Raw genomic sequence first — 22,161 nt, 5'->3', positions numbered from 1 at the left:
TAACTCCTTCTAGCTAACATGTCTATATGGTTTGACTGTATTTGCCTGAAACAGTTACGCTGTATTTCTGTAATTGGAAGTGAATTGAACCTCTTTTGCCTTGTAAAGTGTCCTTGGATGACGTTTGTTGTGAATTGTGCTAGACGCAGTAAATGCACTGAATTGAATTGAACTGAGTGAAATGAAATACAGTGAAACTGGTATTTTGGCTCAGATTATCAACCAGTGTGATGCTCTTACTGGCCAAAACTTAAAGACAGAGGAAATAAAAACCAAAACCGCTCCCCCTCTACCTCGTGCATCTAATTGTTTCGAGGTTTGATGCGTAGGAGAGGAAAAAGAGAAAAGCGGGTTAAGGCTGCCCGAGTCGCCGTGAGAGTTGGCAAGTTAGCACCTAGTCGAGAAGGAGACCTCCACTTGACCCCGCGTCTGGACTGTGTGGCTGAGCCGGGGGCCACACAGAAAACCCCTCCCCATAACTCCAGCTGCTAATGGGTGTCATGTCGAGCTGCGGGCTGCGCCGAGGTCAAGGGTCGCGGCGGCGCGCCAGACGGCCAAGTTTAGGATTGCGACGAGGAGTGACGCTGGTCGTATGTGGCGAAGCATTCTGCACATGCGGCACTAAACAACACACGCACACACATGCACGTATACATGCATGCAGATGGAGACCATATCTGACCGCTGAAAGTCGTCTTTTCCCTCATCGTTGGCTGGCTGTTGCGGGTTCATATAGATCTGAGGAGTCTTTGAAGGCCTTTGAACTCTGCTAAATGACTTGACCTCGTGGCCGAATCGAACTGCGCGCGAGTGTGACTCGCTGGTTTGTGGGACGCGGCGAGTGGGTGGCCTGCATGGGGTCTCATTTCTGCTTTCACAGCGTCGCCGGGCATCGCAGACGTTTGTGTTGACGACTGCTAAATTAAAAGCAAACTGAAGATTATGACAAATCTAAACATTGCTTTTATGAAGCGGAGGGGAACGAAGGGAGAGAGAGAGAGAGAGAGGCGGGGGGGAAAAAAAAGAAAAAAAAAAAGGAGAAACGTTTCTCCGAATCTTTCATGCTCCATCTATGCTGTGTTAATTGTGCTCACAGTCAGCTACTTTCCAGTGATTCCCGGCGTGTCATTTAGCGTGCAGAGTTGTGTTTATGTTTTTACAGAGCTGTGCGCGCTGGATGACGGAGCCAGAGCGCGCGCGCGTGTTCTGCGAACCGGGGGAAACAGATAATGTGCCTGCTCGGAGGGAGGAGGCAGCTTGGGAAATGATTTCAACAGCTCTCATAATTAGAGGAATATCATAAATTAAACTTGTGTCTGCCGTTGCGTTTGAAGAGCACTCAAAAGTAATAAATTCTGGATGGTTAACATATTTGCATTCCATTCAGCAGGCGGCGTCGGGCTGGAACAGCTGTTTTCCACGTCTTTTTGGCAGCAGGAAATGCTCATTGCTCACTCAAGGTGCTTTTAGACGCGTTGAAATGGCAACGGGAAGAAAGAAAGGGAAAAAAAAAAAAAAAAGAAATAGGAAAGTGACTTTTTAGTTGAACATGAAGCCGCTGCGCGCCTCTGTTACTGAAAGTAACTCGACGGGAAACAGCACATTAATGAAGTTCTTCAAACGTGGATCGTCTTAGATTTAATAGACTCATTTCCTTTTCAATCAATCAGCTGCTTGGAAAGTTGACTGGCGAGTTTTTCCGTAGTTTCCATGCGGCCCGAGGGTACTTTCTGATGACTTATTAGTCTGGTAAAATCTAATGTATTGTCCGACAATTACATTCAAATATTTACTGTAGGGACTTGACTCCAGAACCATTCAGGGTTAATGCTTTTCTTGTCCTTTTTTATGTTTTTAGCTTCATGCTGTCTGTATAATCCTGCATTCTGACCCTGCCTCATACACAATAAGATCCACTTTTTCCTTTGTGTGGCTGTTTGACCTGTCATCAACAGCATAATTTAAAGGGATAATACAAGTTTAATGTTGATTTATGTTTGTCTAATTACTGTGAATTTTATTCTTTGTTCATGGATATTTTTTCATAAATTAAAGCAAAAGATTTAATTGAAAAAAAAAATTCTACAAAAAACTTTCTTTTTGTTTTAAACGCAACATCTTCTAGCCTTTAATTTAAATACATTTATTCAGAATTTTTGGATTTATGCTTTTAAAATTGATCAGCATCTAGTCCAATAAGAAAATAATGGCTTCCTGTTTTCCTGGGATACATAAACCCATGCAACCCATTTCTCTAAGTCACTCCCCCAATTAGGAACAAGCGTAGAACATGCAATTTTTAGTGTGCTGATTTCCATAAATCAAAAAATGGCTCCAAGAAATTGACTTCCTGCTGGAGTATGCTGGAGAAAAATAATCAAATTGTCAAAGCTCAGTGTTAGACAACTGCAGGCTAAAGATTTGCACCTGGGGGTCACCAAGGCTCTAAAACAGGCATGTCCCACTCCAGTCCTCTACGTAGAGCTGGTCTACTGCCTGTTCTGGATCTGACCCTGCTCCACCACATCTCATTCTGCGAAGGCCTACTAACTCATTACGTTCAGCTGTGTTGAACTAGAACAACATCTAAAACCTGCAGGACACTAGCCATGATTACTTCTACGTATCATGCAAACTATGAGTGACTTTTAAAAATGTTGCAAAAAAGAAAATGCGAGACATGTTTCCATCTCCAGGTTTGCCGCAAATTAACAAGGTAACACAAAAAAAGCATTATTTTCTGTTGATGAGAAATGTTTCTCCTTTTGAACTTAAAACGCACCAAAACACCTCTTATTCATGTTCATTATGTCATGCAGGTGTTTGACTCACAGGAGCATTTTCATCTATGTTTCCCCCATGCAATGCTTCTATAAATGTTTTTTTAAAGGATTGACTATTATGCTTAAAATGGCTGTAATTTTGAGTGCTGTTAATATTTCTGGTGGATTCTTGGAGCCTATTTATATTTCCTTTATTTTAAATAGGAGTTTTTCAACATCCAAATTGCCTGTTCAGTTTGTAAGCATAGGTTCCAGCATGTGGAAATGAACCCCACCGTTAAACAGGGAGGAGGGTCTGTGATGATGTGGGCCTGTTTCTCTACCAAAATGTGTTGTTAAATCTCATGTCGTCACAAACTATTTTAAACTATAAACTCATTATTAGAAAATTCCAGCACAGAGTAGCATCTCGGGGTCTCCGTGGCAACCATTCGTTATAGGACGCATGTTCAAGTGATTGTTGTAAACTCTAAATATCTGTAGTTCTTAGTAAAAGTAAAGCCTCTGTTTATGGACTGTTAGATATGTAAGTGTAACAACAAAATTAGGATGTAGTTAAAAAAAAAAAATTGGAGCATTTTTTCCCCCCTTGTTGTAAATATTGTGTTCCCAGGAAAACAAGATGGCCATCATTTTACCTCAGAACAGCACCACTGCCTTCTTAACTAATCACAGACAGAGGGTACTGCCATGACTTTTTACCATAATGGACGTTACATAGGTGTCGGTCTATGCTGGGGAACATTGGCTTAATGGACATGCAAGCTCCTTGAGATGAGCTCCATCCCCAAAAGTTAGTTTGATGCTTTGTTTTACAGAATTAGTGTAATTCTGAGCTAAACTTTGCATTGTCTTCCCGATCGGGGTTGGCGGTTTAGGAAAAGCAGTGTGAATGTCCATCGCTGCACCAAGCAGGGGCGAGATAAGGTTAAAGGAACCGTGCGGGCGATCCGTGTGTTTCTGCCAAAACTGTGCACTATGAATAATGATTTGGCCGGGGTCAGATTCCACTGGACGCTCACCTGTATCTGACACTAGTGGTATCGCGTGGCAGCCGTTAATGTCCAATTTTCAATGAAAACAGAAATAGAATACAGATAAAGGCAGCACACCATCCAGCTTCACACCCAGACACATAATTACCCCAATGGGCCGTGGTGAGGGATCATATCCCAGCACGCAGCGGGGGGTCAGCGGCGATAAGCTTCAGCCCAGCTCCCTACATGGAGCATAATTACTCTATTGATAATTCACCAGGAAAACGGTCCCAGCCAATTGCAGGGCTCCGATATAATGGATTGGACGATGAAACGAGGAACGAATGGAGGAAGGAGGCTGCGAGGGGCCCTGTGTATGTGGGTGGGTTACACATGGGGGCAAGCAGGAAGGGCCTTTTATTAGAAATGAAAATATGTTTAGGTCATAGGGGGACCCATTTTCCCTGGAGATAATAAAGCCAATGAAATGTAAAGCAGGGGAAGAGCTTGGAATGGGGTCCAACTGGGGCTGTTTATCTGTGTGTGTCCTGCATTAGCCCATTTATTCCCAGCCTCAAATTAGCTAATCATTCTCCAAGGGGAAGGACTTGGTCAGGAAATTGACATTTAGCAGCATAGGCTCACTCTATTAACTACAGTAAATTTAATTTGCTGCACACCCCAGAAGTGGGATGTTTGTGTTGCCATCAGAGGGAGAAAGGGAGGGGGAGAACAAGAGGAGAGCAGCAGAGAAACTGTGGTTATTGCTTCTTCTGCTTCTGGCCAAAATTTGCTTGGCTATAAATATGGGATTCAGACTCAGACTCTGGCTGCGTTGCGTTTTTCCTCGTGTACCGCTGATTATAAACATACACAAACAATGTTAACCCGTTGATGGTTTTCTTCACGTTTTTTCCATTAGCCCTCATTTTCTGACTTTGGCCTTGTCAGGTTGTGTGCGGCGTATTAAACACTATAAATCACATCTTCCCGTGACCACTTTCATATGTACCTCTGAATCACATGTGTCGTCATGATTATTATCCTGAGTAGATCAGCGCTTAGCTGGCCCGATCTTTTAAAATTTTCCAGTTAACATTTCCAAGTGTGCCTGGGCAGGATGCTAAAGCACTGATTCATTGCAGTTCAGTTTATTTATAAAGCACTGATTTGCAATAAATGTCATTTGGAAGCAAATTAATCAGATCCTATTTGGACTCGGTTTATATGGAATCCAGTTTGGCTCGATTTCAGTTGCGATCAGTCAATTTCTTTCCTACACAATCTAATCATATAGTTGGAGCCCATTTTGTAGCATGCTGTACATTTCAATCCCGGCTATTAACACAATATAGTCATACTCACTTGCTCATTCGTTAGCATAGATTAAGAAGTTTTCTATCTAAGGAATGGCAGTTAATTACATCGACTTATTGACTATGCAGCAATCCCTCCTCCTGAGCAATCATACGAGAACAATGGAAAGAAACCACTCTCTTTATCAGAAAGAAACATCCAACAAAACCCGGCTAAGTATGGCAATAGGTATACTTTCGCTCCATCTAGCTGCAGACTGACGGGGTACTAATCAGAATAGGGAAACACAGGCCTGCCTGTATTCAGTTTTTTTTTTTTTTTAAGACAGTTGATGGCAGCGATGGCTCAACCAAGAGCTCTGTCAGTGCTCTTGGTTGAGCAGTGAAAAAGCAAAAAATAGCAACAGTATCTCCAAAAATGGCTTAGCTGAGGAAAGAAACACAACTAAACATGGAAACACTGGCCAGAAATACTTTCTTTCGAAAAGAAACAATATTACACAGGCTAGAGTTAATGGCAGCAATAGTTCCATCAATTGTTTTGGCTATCAGCAAAACATAGCTAAGCCACTAAGCAAGAAGTACTTTCTACAAAACTGAAACTAGACATAGGTAATGGCAGCAATAGCTTCGTTAGGGGTTTCCGTCAGGAAAGAAAGCCGGCAAAGGAAAGAAGCTTTAAATCAGGATTCCTTTCTGTGGAAAAGTAAAATAGTACACAGAGTCAATCTGAGCTATAGCTCCATCAATGGCTTGGTCCAAGAAAGAAACACTCAAGCACTAAACAACGAGGAATTTCTGTTTGAAAAAAAAAAAGCAAAGTGAGTGTTTTAGGTTAATAGCAGCAAAAGCACATTGAACGGCTTTGTCAAGAAGAGAAATACATCTAAAGTTAGGAGTGTGTTCAGTAGGAAAGACAAACGGATTAAAGTTGTCGGCAGTAATGGTTAAGTTGATCCAGGAAAGAGACTCTGCTGAAGACAGAAGCACCAGAATCTAAAATACATTTAATGGAAGGAAAATCAGTTGGAAAAACTAGTTTAATAACAATAGCAATAATTGCAAATAACGCAAAAAAGTAGAGGAGCAGAAGAAAGTACCTGAGTGCATCTTCTAACAGCGTAAGCCAATAGCTGTATACCTGCTGAGAGACAGCGCACGATAACATATTCCACCCTAACTATAAGCTTTAAAAAAAAAAGTGTAAAGCCTAGTCATACAAAATTACATCACAGACAAAGCAGTTGACCCGTTCTACTTAACTTGTCTTTCAATTTAATGTTTTAAGCTTTCATGGCTTGAGCCAATGGTTAAAAGCCATTTATATGAAGAAAACTGTTCAATTTGTACCTATTCCTGCACAAAACAAGTAAGGTGAAAATGGCAGGCTGTTTATTTTAGGAAGACATTTTTACCATCTTAATTTCTAAAGAAGAAAGTTATTTTGTTGATTGCACATCAATGACTTTGGGGGTGAAAAAGTGCCCCAGGTGTTGCTCTTTTATCCTCTTTTTCCTTTTCCCTGAGATTCCCCCCATGGAGAGACTTTGACACGGCTCAGTGGCTCTCCGGTGATCAGGATCGCCGCGGCCTAATTGATTGCAACAGTTGTCGGAGTGTTGTCTGTTAGGGTGGTGACAGGTGTCTGAAGAAAATGATTAGTTCTCTGTTGGGAGAGAGACAGCTCTGGATGTCCCAAACTGCAAACTAATAAAGGGGGGAAAGCAATAAAGCTCGCGGACAGCAGGTTTGACTGTTTTTATAGACAAATCAATAAAATGATAGATGATGGAAAATAACGGCATCTCAGCTGCCGATTTCTACTGAGGCAACAAATCATGACCCATACACACCCCCCCCCCCCCCCCAAATCCCTTTGACACACGGCGCACACACACACACACAATGTGATTGTGACACAAACTGCAATCACTTACACTCATCTTTTTATTGCATGTCTGTGTTATGTACTGTGACACATAAAATGGGTTTAATAGATAATTTGGGCACATTGAGACATAAGTTGCACTTTAGATTTTCTTTGTCCTGGTGTTTTAAATCAGTGTACACATTTTTTTTGTGTGTGTGTCCCAGCTAACAAAGTAAATCTTCTACTGTAAATCTTTCCGAGACCAGAGGGCCTGCGTCAGGATCAATACTGAGGACAGGTCTTCCTCTAAGCCCGTCTCTAATTGGCTCCATTTCTGCAGTGTTTGTGTGTGTGTCTTTTATGGTGTATTGGTTTGTATAGAACTATTATTACACCCATCCAAAGAAAGATGAATCCTTCCACTCTTGGGAAATCTGATCAGATAGAGTAACATTTTGCGGTTTAACAAATGCAAACATCACAGTGCTGTGATAGTATAATGCAATCTATACAGCGCTGATCTAATTTTGTGATGGGCTTTCCGGTAGATTTCATCAACTTGGTTTAAGGTCTGTTATAGTTCCAAAAAATCCAGCTGCAAGTCTTCATTACACTGAGACATATTTTGCTTGGAGAGTTTCATGGTGAAGGAGAAAAACCATCCAACACCACATCAACTGTTCTGCATCTCTAAAATTTCCTGTTTGCACCTCGGGTTTTCATTTGTGTTTCCTGCCACGTTTGTCACATTAACTAGATAGTTAAATAAAACTGCTCTAACCACGTTTGTAAGGAGTAACTCAAGGCACTTGAGAAAAACAGGAAATAACTCAAGTAGAAACTTAAAGGGGACATATGCAAAATCCACCGTTTTGCCCTTAACTGCATTTTGTTGTGTACTCTGAGGCTCTAAGAGTGCAGAAAAGTTGAATAAAGTCTGTCCAGGAGCGTCGTAGATATCTCTATATTCTGTTTGGTTCATGTTTTTAAAGCCGTTAAGTTTTCTCTGTTCTCTATTACATTTTTTTGAACAATAAGGTCACAGTATTTGCTGAGGAGCTGCTAAACAAGGTCATGGACGATCGACTAACCAATTTTGCAAATTCCCCGTTTTTATTTTGCCGTGATATTGTAGTCCAAACTGAAGGATGCCAAAAGCTACAAGTGGATACGTGTAAATGTTTGGTTATTGGGTGTATTAACCCCCACAATTTATTACACCGTCCCCCATCATACTACAAACATGGCTAACATGACAAACATGGGGGCGGAGTGTAAAGAGCCTCCCTTAGATTTAAAGAGACAGCACCAAAACGAGTTTGTCTCTGACGCACCTCAGAACAAGGGGTAAAAGAGAGGCTGTGGGGCAACAATAACGAGGACTTCAGACCAACACATTGCTGTTCCACTTTATATCGCTCACAACTGAATGATTGAAATGTGAAAATGAAGGCATTAAAAAGCATGCTATGTCCCCTTTAAAAAGAGTATAGAGACTTATATGTGGTAAGTAGGATCGCCTTAGCTGTCATTAACAATGAACATCTGGTGCTTTGCAAAATGCTCATACCAGGGCAGCACAATTGTGGGAATGTGAATCTCGACTCATGATAAATAAACAAAGAATTAAAAAGTCTTAGTGTCTTTCTGCTTTGGGTTGAAAGCAAACATGGACCCTTGATACTGAGTTGTCTACCAAGCTACAGGAAAAATTAAATCATTGTTTTCTTCTCATCAAGGTTTTATGGAAAAGTGTCTTTGTTTTGGCAAGGAAATGGCTTAGTTAATGATTTGACCACCTTACCTTCTCTTTGTCTTTTTTAAAACATTTTTGTGCTCATTAAACAACAACTTTCAAAGTATATGACAGACATGGAGAGCCTGAATGCAGTGTAGTTCAATAATTTTCTAACGCATATTGTAGTCCAGGTTGTTCTTCACGATGTTGTGTACAGTGATATTACGATATTGGACAGAAATCTGGTGATGGTCAACCTTTCCAGCATGGCAACAACCCAAAACATACAGCCAGGGCTACGATTGAATGGTTTAGATCAAAGAGTATTCATATTAAAATGGCCCAGTCAAAACCCGGGCCTGAATCCAGTGTGGCAAGACTTGGAAAAGACTTGTTCGCGGATGCCCTCCATCAAATCAGTTTGAGCTTGAACTGTTATGCAGAGGAGATTGGGAAAAATCTTCACTCTCTTGATGTGAGAGGCTTTTTGTATAGACTCTGGGAAGTTGAGAGCAAATGCATGCACTGCAAAAAGTGAACTAAAAGTAAATACAATTTTCTTGAAATGAGTGCATTTTTCCTTGATTTGAACAGGTAAATAAGACCATTTTACCAATGGAATGAGTATTTTTACCCCTAAAATAAGATAATTAGACATCCTGCGCTTGAAATAAGATGGAGATAAATTGTTCTGATTTTAAGTGCAAACATCTTATTCCATTGGCAAATGGTCTTATTTACCTGCTCAAAGGAAAAATACACACATTTCAAGAAAATTTTACTTATTTTGAGTTCCCTTTTTGCAGTGTGCCATCATTTTCACTGAATGCATCCATCGGCTAAGATCCCGACCAAACACATTCAAGTTTGTGGTTGTAATGTGACAGACTCTGGAAAGGGTCAAGAGTTATGAATACCGGGCGTTTTAGCTGATGTAATCTCGATAGTCTAACAGGGATTCTGTTTCCTTTAAGGTCTCATTCTCGCCACCGGAGGTCCCGCAGCAGGAGCAGCAGCCGCAGCCATCGAACAAGCCGCAGCCGGAAAAAGAGCCGCAGCCACAGCCGAGAGCGGGACAGGAGTCGGCGCAAGGGCCGGGACAGGGAGAAGGAGAGGGAGCGAGACAGAGGAAGAGAGAAAGACAAGGACAGGAGTAAAGACAAGAAAGGGTGAGTGGAAGGATAATTCACTGATGGACACAACCGCACCTCCTGTGCAGCTCAGTCAGAACTATCATCCCCACATGGGAGCAGAAAAGGTTGATTGCTGATATACGGATACAGACTTTGAATCCAGTGTCTGCTGCTCCATTCATCACTCAGTCCCCCCTCCATCCATCAAATCATCATCTCACGTTTCTCTTCATTCTCCCTCCTGCTATCAAGGACTACGCTGGCCCTTGTAATGTCGTGCAATTCCCCCGCTGTAAGAGAAAACTTCCTAATAGGATAAAAAGAAATGGTAGAAAGGGGACGTTGCACAGGTTTAGCATGTAAGAATGTTTTTGGTCACCAGATCATCATGGTGATTTCTTTCTTCTCTCCGGGGTCAGGTGCAATAAGTCGAGAAACAAAACAAGATCATATGCACCTACTGGGTCTGTGTAGCCCTTGCCAGACAAAAAGAGAACATCTTATTGAAGTAGGGAAAGTTGACATCCTTACTGGCAACTTTGTGGCCTCTTATGGCTGTAATACAGGCTAAGATCAGATTTAGTGTTGTGGATACTTTGACACATCTATACTGTACTACTGCTGTAACTCCTTTAGAGGCCTTTTCTTACTTCTACCAGAAATATATTCCCAATTCTGCCCCAAGACGTCATTCCCAGATGTGATAAGGAGGTGGTCGGATTATACACTGTTGTCACTGTACAGATCAAAAAGTGTAGATCTATACTTCTCATCCTGAACTCTTAATTTCTACAGATCAGGTGCTGAATGTACAGTGGACCCTGAAAGTACTCACACCCCTTCACGTTTTCCTAATTTTTCCCACCTTACAAAATTATTATAAAGTGGATTTCAGGATTTTCTCCTTAAAGAGCTACTCACTGATCCATAGTGATCTGGCAAAAACTGCTTTTTACAAATAAGCATTTTTCCTCATTGCCGTTTTCCAGTGTTTCATAAGTATTCCTACTCTCGCGTTAAAGAGTTTTGCTGTAGCATCCTTGGTAACACTAGCTACGTTTACGTTTACAAAATTTCACGATTGTGAATGTATTCGGATTAAAAAAACAAGAATAATAGTATTGTACCATTTATATGGTAACGCAATCAATGAATCCGATCTTGATGTGCCTTTATATGCATATGGCTTTATTTAGAATATAAACACTCTGACTTGCGCAGTTATTAAATTTCCCTTAAAAAAACACAGAAGAAGAACTTCCATCTTTGTTGAACAACAAAAAACAGCAAACGAAGCAGTAGAGTTCAAGTTTGTTTGTCATCCGAGCACCCAGGCTGGACTTGTGCTATGTTCTAATAACGGTTAAAATGTTACTAAATAGATAATAATTTTGTGCTCTTTCATGTTTCGAATAGAAAATTTGTATCGGGAGAACAGCCAATTGTGCTTCCCAACACATTTCTGCCACTCAAAGCGGGAAATACGTGACATTTACATTTGGCGCACATGCATATTCATGTCAGTTTGCCACATTCAGAATAACTTGATCCTTACAAGCGTTTACATGCATGCCGATCAGATCGGCATAAACCACCCCTCTCATTTGAATACAGTTTTATTCCGATTGAGCTCACAATATTCCTACTGGAATTTACATGACGCATTTTTATACCTATCGCCCCTTTATTCCAATTACTTTGGTCCATGGGAACGCAGCTAGTCAGAGTCTCAAGTTCTCTGTGATGTGGCTCTATGAGCTTGACACAATTGGTTCTTGATACTTCTCCGCAAATCCTCTAAAGCTCAGTCAGATTTGCCGTTAGTAGGTGGACTGCTTCAAGTCTTTCAACTGCATTCATGTCCGTGCTCTGGCTTGGCCTCTCAAAGACATTTACGTGTTGGATCTGAAACTGCTGCTTTGTTATAGCGGCTGTGTTGTTCGAGTCAGTGTCGTTGCTCTTGTCTGAGCTCCGCGGCACTCGAGTGCAGGTCTTCTTGAAGTATCTCTTAAATTTGGTCTGCTGTCGTCTTGCCCTCTGTGCAGATTAATCACCCAGTTCCTGCTGCAGGATAAACATCCCCACAGCAGGAATCTGCCGCTACCTTGGTTCACAGTAGGGTGGTGTTAGCCAGGTAATTAGTAGGGTTAGCTTTTCGTGAGGCACGGTTCTTGGAGTTCTGTTTTAATTTAATTCCAGTTTTCCCTGGTCTCAAAATCTCTAAGGTGGTTTTTGGTTATGTTCAATCAGGCTGCCATGTCCATCCTGCCCTCTACCATAAATGCCTGATTGGTTAGCAATGGTTGACCTTCTGAATGGTTCCCCAGTCTTCACATGGTCATGGTTTAGCTTCACTTAAGTGACAACTGGGTTCTAGGTCATCTCTCTCTTTGCTGTTTAAACAGTTTGGTTAAGTATTCAGATCTATGGAGCTTCCCGGTGGTTTCAAGGATCTTACATTTCTGGATAATGGAGACCACAATGCTTTCCTGGACATTCAATACTGCTGGGGTTCTCATATCCTTCCCTAGGTTTGTGCTTTGCCACGATCCGGCCACAATCCTTTGATACAGGGAACAGACCCTGAGGAAAGACCAAGAACCACCTGGAAGGACCATACATCCCGTCTGGCCTGGGAACACCTCGCAGACCCAGATTGAGCTGGAGGACGTCACTGGGAGAGAGATGTCTGGGTTTCTCTCCTGAACCTGTTACCCCTGTGATATGGATAAGTGGATGACGGTTGGTTGGTTGGACAATCCGGCCTCTGAGGTCTGCAGGCAACTCCTTTGACTTCATTGCTCAGTTTGTGCTCAGATATGCACTATCGTCTTTGAGACCTTGTAAAGATAGGTGTGGGTTGTTCCATATCATGTTCAGTCAACTTAATTTACCAGAGATGGACTCCAATAAAGTAAAGAGATCCACTTCAGTAAAGTTGCTGATCTTATTCAAGAATGCCCAGTGGAAACGAGATGTTTTGAGTGTCATAGGAAACGGTATAATACTGATATTCCAATTATTTTAAAATGTTTTCTGTTTTTTTTTTAAATGGTACATAAATGTCTGAAATTTTTTTTTACTTTGTAATTATGGGCTATTTTGTGACAATTCTTCTGAGTGGTTCACTCCAAGCAGTTTTACAAGAAGTCTGTAATATAGCAAAATTTGGAAGAAGAGAACACGTCTAAGCAATTTTTGGTTCCGTTGTGAGTGTGTTGGAAAAACCTAAGCATGTCTTACAATGCACAATTTTGTTCCTCCTAATTTTCATAGAAGTAATCAATTGCAGCCTAAAGATAGAAAATTACCAGATGATGCACTGGAAATTATCAAAACTTGGAAATGTGTTCCTGATCTGTGTTGGGAAGGAAGTGGTGTTGGCTGGTTAGATCGAGTAACTGAAGCAATATGTGAATCTGTGAATGAAATACGAAGCAAGTATTTATGTATTATTCACAATATGGTTATTTACTTACTTAGAATGTCACAGCTTGCAAATATTTCAGTAAACTTAGACTTAAAAAATATATAATTCAGTGCATGATCAATATGTAGGCTTTTCACATTGATGACAGCTTTACCGCACCACTTTATTTCTAAAGCAGCTGAAAAAGAGCGACGCAACAGCTGATCAAAGCGTTGTGCAACAAACGTAATGCTTTGATTAATGTTCCTCAAAAACATCAAGTCTTAAAATGTTTCTGAACAGACGGGGCAAGCCGCCTCACTTTGAAGGAAATGTGTTCAATTTATTTTAAGCTATTGCCTTTCTTAGATCACTATCGCAAAAACAAATAACGCTAACAGTGAAATGTAAGGCCAGCAGACTATATCTATTTTCTTATTAAGGCTTCAATATCCTTTAGCGTCGATAGGAATCTCCTTCTTTATCTCTGACCCTGCTTTAGCTGGTCTGTCTGCATGACTGTTTGTTGCTTTGTGTACCTGTGTGTTTGCATTTCCACCTGTGGATGCGATAATATATTGCAAATGGTTATACAGCTGTCTCGGAGGCAGGTTGATTAAACCTGCTGGGATTGAATCGTTTTGATGAAACATTGTAACACTGACTGACCATCAGGGCCCCTGACATTAAAGGAAACAGTAGATATCGTTGGGATGTTGACAAGTTGCCTGAGGGGACTGGGGAGTCCTGTTGGTGTCCTGTAGTTCTGTCACGATACCAACATTTTGGTATCGGTACCAACATGTATTTTGATACTTTCCGATACCTTTTCAAATAAAATAAGAGCACAAAAAATATCATTACTGAGTGAAAAGTGCATGGATTGTGCCATATTTAGACTATTTGTAATTAGGAGATGAAAGTCATAATATTGCCAGAATAAAGCGGTTGATGCTATGAGAGTAAAGTATTACCAGAATAATATCACGACTCTCTATAATGAGAAGAAAGCTCCGATAGTTACCAGGATCTGACGTGACGTGATCAGCTCGAACAAACTTCCGACGCAGCCTGAGCCTTTTAACGCAGGGCAGAGATTTATTTTAGTGCAATGACAGTTCAGTGAAAAAAATAATTATATTAACATCCCGCTTTGTAGACCTGGGCAGAATCAGCGGCAGCTTTGCACTTGTGTGATTCAATTGAAATGTGGACATGCAGTGGAACAGGGTCTCCTGCGGCATGCGGGCTGGAGGCAGCAGCCTAGACAAAGTGCTGACTTCAGTGCTTGGAAGGTGGGCAGGGCTCGCAGCACCACTTACGGCTCGCTAAAAACAGTAAACTAGAGATTGATCGATGCTTTTACGTGTTGTCGCTGAAGTCTCCAACAACACAGAGAAAAAGTGGTATCTGTCGTTAGTCGTTTGTCTGAAAAAAAGTCATTTGGGGTTATGAAAACTTCTTAAATCTAGCAATAAAGTCGCTGAGTTGGCAACAATGTGTCTCTCGCGCTCGGTTTCTCTCGCTCTCCTCGACGTGCTCCTTGGTCTCCCAGTGATGTTGGCCGTTGTTGCGAGCGCTGTCGGCAGTGATGCAAGTACCGGTACCATCCGAATGCAGTATAGTACCGTTTTAAATGCCGCAATACCCCGGTACCAAATTAGTACTGGTATACAGAACAACCCTACTATCCTGCATTGCCAAGTTTATGCAGGTCCCTTCAGACTGAGATAATGGCTTTCTTGGTCTACTTTGGGTGTTTTTGCTGTGTTCATCTATTTGTTTTTTTTTCTCTGAGATTGATCTGGTTCCTTATTTATAGTCACTAGTCACTTTATTCATCCATTCACTGTCTCATGGCTGTTAGATATTGAGTTTCAGAAGGAAGATTTCCTTTATGGAGACCTAGACATCTGTCTCCCCAGGCTCGACTCTCATGCACATTCTGGGGGTCCCAAGGCGATCCCAGACCAGATGGGATTTCGCATCCCAGCCTACCAGCTAAACTATTTCAAACTTCACATTAAATCTAGGAGGGAGCTGCAGACATCCACAGGTCAGGTGGGAGAACCCATTAAAGGGACAAATCTGGACTTTATGAAAGATTGGCAAAAAAATAATCTAATGAGAATAATCATCCTGAAAACGCCAGCTGCATTGTGATGCCAGAATCATGTTGCTGAGATGCTTTTCTGTTAGATTCCACTCCAGAGGACAGAGTTCCTGACCTCATCTCAAAGGGTCCCGGACATCCTACTCATTTTAGCTGATTCCATCTGGGATCTCATTCTTTCGGTCATAATCCACATCCCAGGAGAACAGTGAAGGTTGCAATGTAGATTGACCAGCAAACTGGGTTCATTTTGATAGTACAGAGAGTCACAGAGATAATGACCACCTCCACCAAGGACCAAGACACCAGTCTACCCCTCCACTAGTAGCAAAGGCTTAACCCCAACCTGCAGGGGACAGTCTACCTTATTCCGTTTAGGACCATGGCCTAATGCTACGTTCAGACAGAGCACGGTTTGAGCGTCAAAAATGCATCCAACACCTCAACTTAGACACTTATGCAGAGTGTTTTTGACACTCTGAGCAAAGTATGGACAGACTAGACTGACGTGTGTTGGGAGGAGTTACCCTGTTCTTTTTGCTCAAAAGAGGAGAAATATTTACCATGTTTAAAAGTTTTGATAACTTAATCGAGATCCCGACGCGAACCCTCCTCCAGGCAAGGTCTCTCTGTAGTGATAGCTTGCTTGATCATAGATAATGGGATGGGCACAGACAGTGACATTGAGTTTGTCCTCCATTGCGGACTTCCTTGCGTTTCATGGTCCTTTTCGTCCCGTTAGAAAATGCGCCACTACGTCACATAGCGGGGTCTCCCTGATTGGTTGGAGCTCTGTGTCCAGCTGCAAATGTTCTGATTTTCCAACTCTAGCATCTGCTGCTTTGGTTCCTCAAACTCTTGAAATCTCAAAACGCGGCGCACCCGACAGATGAAACACGCCACAGAACTTCTCCACGCTTGTCCACCATAGACGCCCCTGACGCTTGAATCACGTTTGGTCTGAACGCAGCACAAGACTTGGGGTACTTTCACTCTATTTTGGAGTGGACAGGATTGCTGAAAAAAAATTCTCACCTTCTTTCGGTTTGGTTCAAACAGACCAGAGTCTGTTTAAAGCGGACCAATCAGATCTAGGATATAACAGACCGTCATCCTGGAGGCCTCACACTTTGCTGCAAACGGCTCCAGTGCACGCCAAAGGTCATTGTCTGACCACCCAAATGGAACCGCATCGTCTGAAAAAAAGCTAAGATGAAACCCCTGCATTCCCAAACCAAACAGCCTCCTCTCCATAATTATGTCTTGAGATCCTGCCCGAGAACAGCACAGACGGGATTTTTCAACAGGACAGCCGTGCTCCTATCGGGGTCCAACCTGCACCCGTGAGGTTGACTTTGTGGTGACAATGCAGAGACTTCTTTTTCTGAGATTGTACAAGGACCAGATAACTAAGCAAAAGAACCCCTGGTATCCCAAACAGCTGAAGCTTCACCTCACAAAGTCCTTGCTTCACTCCACATTAGCTACAGTTAAAATAGTTTGAGGTTTAAGCTTGAGTTTGGGGGCCTGGAAAAGTCCCCTTTTAGCAGAAGAAAACCAAAAAGATGTTTTTTTTTCCCCCCTGCACCGTCTTTGAAACCTTATATCCTGTCTAAAATAAGATGCATCCCTTTCCCCCCCTGCCTCCCATCCATCTTTTCCTAATAAAGATGGGGGTAGCTTCTGTACAAGCCCCCCCCCTGATCCTCATCCTTTTTACCTGCACCCAAAACACGCACTCATACACTTATTATAACACTCCAACTTCATTTCCATCCAGGTTGCCTTGCTGGGTGAAGGAAGGGGAGCGCTGCGGTGCGGGGCTGGCGGCAGGGTGGGGTGGTGTGAAGAGGCACAGGAGCTTTATAGTGTCTGTCAGGATGAAAGAGGGGCCCCATCACAGCGGCACCCTGACACCGACTCTGTGCGTGCGCACATGTGTTTGGTGTTGTTGTCATTAAACATTTAAGACTCCTCTAGTATGACAGCAGGCAAGTTGGTGCTCCGGCGGCATGTTTTCATGCAAAATTTATTGAAAAAGACGAGCCGTTGTTAAGAGATCTTGTTGCCTTTCACCAGTGGCAAAGGGTAAGCGCTAGATTGCAGGGTTCGCCGCGTGTTTGCATGTGCATGCGCGGGTGTTTAGTCAGGCTCGCGAACGAGGTCAGTAGATCAGCTGTAGTCCAAGTAACAGCCTTGCTTGGTATTTACAGAAGCTTCCTTTACAAACCACAGAAGCACTTAGTATTTTTTTTATTTTTCATTAAAAGTTTGGTTTTCTTTTTAGTCGGAGCTGAGCTGGACAGATTCTGATGGAGCTTTACTGAAGATTATTTTGATGAAATTTTAAATTACATTAAAACTGCATGTAATTACAAACCAGCTTTAGTCAGTACATGCTTAATTGGGAATATTTGGATGATTGTATGAAATTTTAGGCTTTAATTTTGTCATAAATTCGTAATTACTCTCCATTACCCTCGTGTAAATCTCTGAAAAGAACCGTGCAGAATTACTTACTTTTTTTGTTTTTAAACTTGTCACACCATGCTAATGATTTTTGCACCAGTGAAGTACAAATGTCATCCTATTGCATTGAGCCATAACCTTTTCAGCAATCTCTCCCAGGCAGCAGAGAGGAACAGCTCCTTTTTAACAGGGAGGAACCTCCAACAGAACAAGGCTACAGTGCTTAATGTTCCCAAAGCAGAACTATTGCAGTCAGGGAATGCAAAAAAGACTTGTTCCACCACAAATAAAGATTTCTTGCACTTTTACTGTATTTTGTTCCTCTTTGCAATGGGAACCTGCTCCCTTAATTCTTCATGCTTACCAGCTGAAGTTGCTAATTATGTAATTTTTGTATATAATTTGTAGTTCCCCCAAGCAATATAAAGACAAAATTTGCAATAGCAAATTTCTCCCAAGCAGACGGTTGCTTATGCATTTATAACGCTTTACCTTGGAATTTATTTCCTTATATTTATGAATGAAAAGGCTTTTATTTTATCTTTGCTTGGCATGGACTGGTTACCAGTATGTTATGGTTCTAAGAAGAAATAGGTCCTAAAATTTCTCTTCTACTTCTCCCTGAGTTATAAGGTTCAGCTGTTTGGAAATATTTCCTGTTGTTAAATACATTATCAGTCATTACAGGTAAACTTAAGGAACTCCATCCATCAAAAGGACAAAATTAAGCAGCATATTATTTATTCTATATGTTACTTATGTCTGTGTATATAAATTAAAATAGGAAATGGTAAGCTGGAAGTCCATGACCTTGTTTATCAGCGTCACAGCAAATACTGTGATGTAATTGTTCAAAAACTATTACATCACATGTAATAGAAAAAAGAGAAAACTGAACCGCTTGAAAAATATGACCCAAAAAAAATATTAAGATATCTACACAGCACCTGGGGAGACTATATTCAAATTTTCTGCATTCCTAGAGATTATTACTCAACAAAGTGTATTCAAGGGCTTAAATCCTGGATTTTGAATATGTCTTGTTTAATAAACACGTCGTGGAAATTCTCTGATATGGATAATCTCTTATTTTTCCTTCATTTTATCAGAAAGAAAATATCACATTGGACCACAACAAAGTTTTGACTTAAGCACTTAATTGGGTCTTAATTGGGTCTAATTTGGGTTAGGCTTGAAGGCATTCAGATTATTTATTGATAAAAGCCAGAATTTACACGGGCGAGCATATCGTTCCTGTCCACCCTCCCCTTCCTATGCATCACCGCACCGTTAAAGGAGGTGCTTCCTTTTTAGAAGAAGTCTCCATCCTTTCCTTTGGGCTCTGCCAGCTTCTTTTCCTCTGTGCGGGATCATCGAGGTTTCAGAAGAACGTCAGCAGGCCATCTTCTCATCCTCAATCAGCGAGGTCTGTCCAATTAGGCTGAACTCCTTGTCCACACTGGTCCAGTGGAGAGCGTGGGACCATCTGAGTTAAATCAGTGTCAGATGGTTGAAGAGTGGGCAAAAGGTGTACCGTCGCTGCAAAGACCCTTCATTTTCGTATAGTTATTATTTAATACTTGTGCTGATATAATAAGCGTAAGGTTAAAGAAATGAGATAAATGCTATTTACTAATTAAAGCATCTTACTGAGGTTTTCATCTATGCAAAACATGATTTTCTGATCGCAGCCGAATGCCGGCGACGCGATTGTTTAACGACTCCTCTCATTACCTTGTCTCCTCCCCGACAAGCCGAACGGAGCCCAGCTTCACCGCAGGGATCCCGGGCAGGCCCTGCTTTGGCTAGTTCTTCTCCATCACTCAGCTTTAACCTGTGAAAGGCTAGATGCTGCGAGGCAGAAAGAAAAGAAAACCCCACCCACAAACACACACACACACACACACAGACATTTGGGCTTCGTTTTGTTGATTTTTCTCTCCCATCTTTTTCTCGCTCTGAGGAACTGATTGTCTGCTTCTTTGCCTCCGTCGAACATCTATCAGCTCATTAGGTTTGATAATACACAGAGAAAGTAAGTGTTTTTGTGTGTGTGTGTGTGTGTGTGTGTGTAGCTCCTGCCTGCGGCGGCCTCTCAGCCTGCTGGGAATGTGTGTATGGGTGGTGTGGACGGGACCACGGGCTGCTGTGAGTGTCTGCAGGACTCTAGGCTGTGTCTGGCACTGGGAGAGTGGGTCTGGGGAGGTAAAAAAGACTTCAAACACCATCCTCGGAAGGTTAGGATACACTCGCATTGACTTGAATCAATGAGCTGTAAGTGTGTGTTTTATTTGTGTGTGTGTGCGCAGCAATTGGGAGGAGGCGGGTCTAGTGGCCAGGAGCAAGAAGAGACACGGGTGAGGCTAAAGTGAATTTGGTGCATGTGTATTTTGGGTGGGTGGGAGACCGAGCGAGATGGATCGGGAGTGATGCCTACATGCAAAAGGGTGGAGAGTACACCCACCCACTCTCAGGTCCCAGTATGCTAACGCATGCACACACTGAGTGGTGCAGCTGTAGTGTTTCAGGGCCCTTGGCTGTTTGCAGTCATTAGCTTTTTTTTTTCCCTCTTACTCTTCTCTTTGTCATAACACAAAAATAAGCTTAAAGTTAACCGGAAAACCACCTGGTGAGATATTTACTGTAAAGCTAAATCCTCTCTAGCTATCTTCACAACATTTCTGCACAAAAATCAAAGGTCCTGATATAAAATCAGAACCCCTGGGAAGTCAGCTCTGTAAGCTTAGTTGGCTAGGACAAAATAGATAAACACAATATTAAGTATATTGTTTTAAAAAATTCTGGTAGTTTTTTGTTTTATTTTGATTCAGTACCATATTTTTAGGACTATAAGGCGCACCTAAAAATCCTTAAATTTTCTCAAAAATGGGTGGTGCGCCTTATAATCCAGGGCGTCTTATATATGATTGCTGTTGTGCTTACTGACCGATTTTATGTGGTACAATGTGCTCAAAAATCTGTTAAGTACGACTTTGGTAAGCAACGAAGCCGCTCCACTCAATGGATATTTGGAGCATTACGATACACTCTGTCACCACCTGATCGGACCCTTGAGCTGTCTACAAGACTGCCTGACTGCAGGGGCGGTTCTAGACAGGGGCCAACAGGGGCCTGTGCCCCTGTAGAACTGTTCCTGGCCCCTGTACTAAAAACATGATATTAAATTTCTTAGGATGATAAATGCTGACAAAGATAACGTGACTGACTGGTCATTTGGATCAGTTGTATTTTTTTCGTTTATGTTTTCACCCAATAATAAAATAACAAAATAATTAAAAAATAAATATAAAAAAAATAACAATTAAAAATTAAGCTGTTTCACGTTAAGCTCCTGCTGTATTGACAAAGAAATTAGGGGTCTGCAGAGCTCTTCCAGAGCCATAATTGGCTCTTTGGCTTACTTAATATATTAAACGATGAAATGTTGACCTGTTAAGTCCCCCCCCCCCCCCCAATCTTTTGTTCTGTGCCCCTGTGTAAAAACACTGGCCCCACCCTGGCCCCCCTGCTAAATTTGGCCCCTATATACTCTGGTGTAGTTCACTCCGCATACTCAAGGCGTACTCAAGGCGGACTCTGCGCGCATTCAGGTACGTGTCGCACTATAAACTTCTCAGAGGCAAGAAGTCTTCACATCAAACTGTTTTATATGTGGAAAAGAAACGGCTCTAGGTGCTCAGCTAGCTAATCACACATTTTGCCATCCGTTCCGCCGCTTTGTCTAGTTGGCAGAAAGTGTGGGAATTGTAGGAATAGGGGGTTTTCAGCTGACGTCACGCTCACGTGACTACTCAGCGCGTCCGCCATATTGGGTGGCAGTCGTTTCGCACCGTTGACCTGCATTGTATGACGCCTTAGGCAGTATTGGAAGTGAACAATGGGGAAAACGTGTTTAATGGTTAGTTGCACGGCCCGTGGAGGTGGAGATCAACGCTTTCTATCGCCTACCAGCCGTAATAGTGAATCAGTGTGAAAAAAAAAAAAAACAGCTGTCTGAACAACGCCGTCACCTATGGCTGACACGGATATCCAGGTCCGATTTGGACGGTGTTAAGCTGGAATACGCCAGAGTCTGCAGTGCTCACTTTGTCACAGGTAATTAACTGTTAAGTATTTAAAACATATAAGAAGAATATATTAATAACAGGGCTTGGGCGTTATGACTTATTACTTTCCGCGGCTGTCGTGTTGACTGCCTCCGCCGCCTCTACTGCCTATTACTACCGCATACTGTACTCCCTCTCTCAGCCGTGTTTTAATTTGATTAATTTCACCTTAACTTGATTTCAACCATGGTAAACCGTTGCTGTATTGTGGGCTGTAACAGCGCAA

General features: G+C 42.0%; 1 protein-coding gene across 2 annotated transcripts in view; it reads left to right on the top strand.

Annotated features, from left to right (window-relative positions):
- The window catches only part of rsrc1 (arginine/serine-rich coiled-coil 1), a 191,902-nt gene that overhangs the window by 26,307 nt on the left and 143,434 nt on the right, over positions 1-22,161 (top strand). For both annotated transcript variants that reach the window (XM_036149829.1, XM_036149830.1), the window contains exon 4: positions 9,659-9,853. In XM_036149829.1, coding sequence (XP_036005722.1) covers positions 9,659-9,853 — 195 coding nt within the window. The remainder of the gene's footprint in view (positions 1-9,658; positions 9,854-22,161) is intronic.

Source organism: Fundulus heteroclitus, chromosome 18 (assembly GCF_011125445.2).
Source record: "Fundulus heteroclitus isolate FHET01 chromosome 18, MU-UCD_Fhet_4.1, whole genome shotgun sequence".
NCBI lineage: Eukaryota > Metazoa > Chordata > Actinopteri > Cyprinodontiformes > Fundulidae > Fundulus > Fundulus heteroclitus.
The sequence above is the reverse complement of the archived record's forward strand: the minus strand, read 5'-3'. Positions and strand labels throughout refer to the sequence as shown.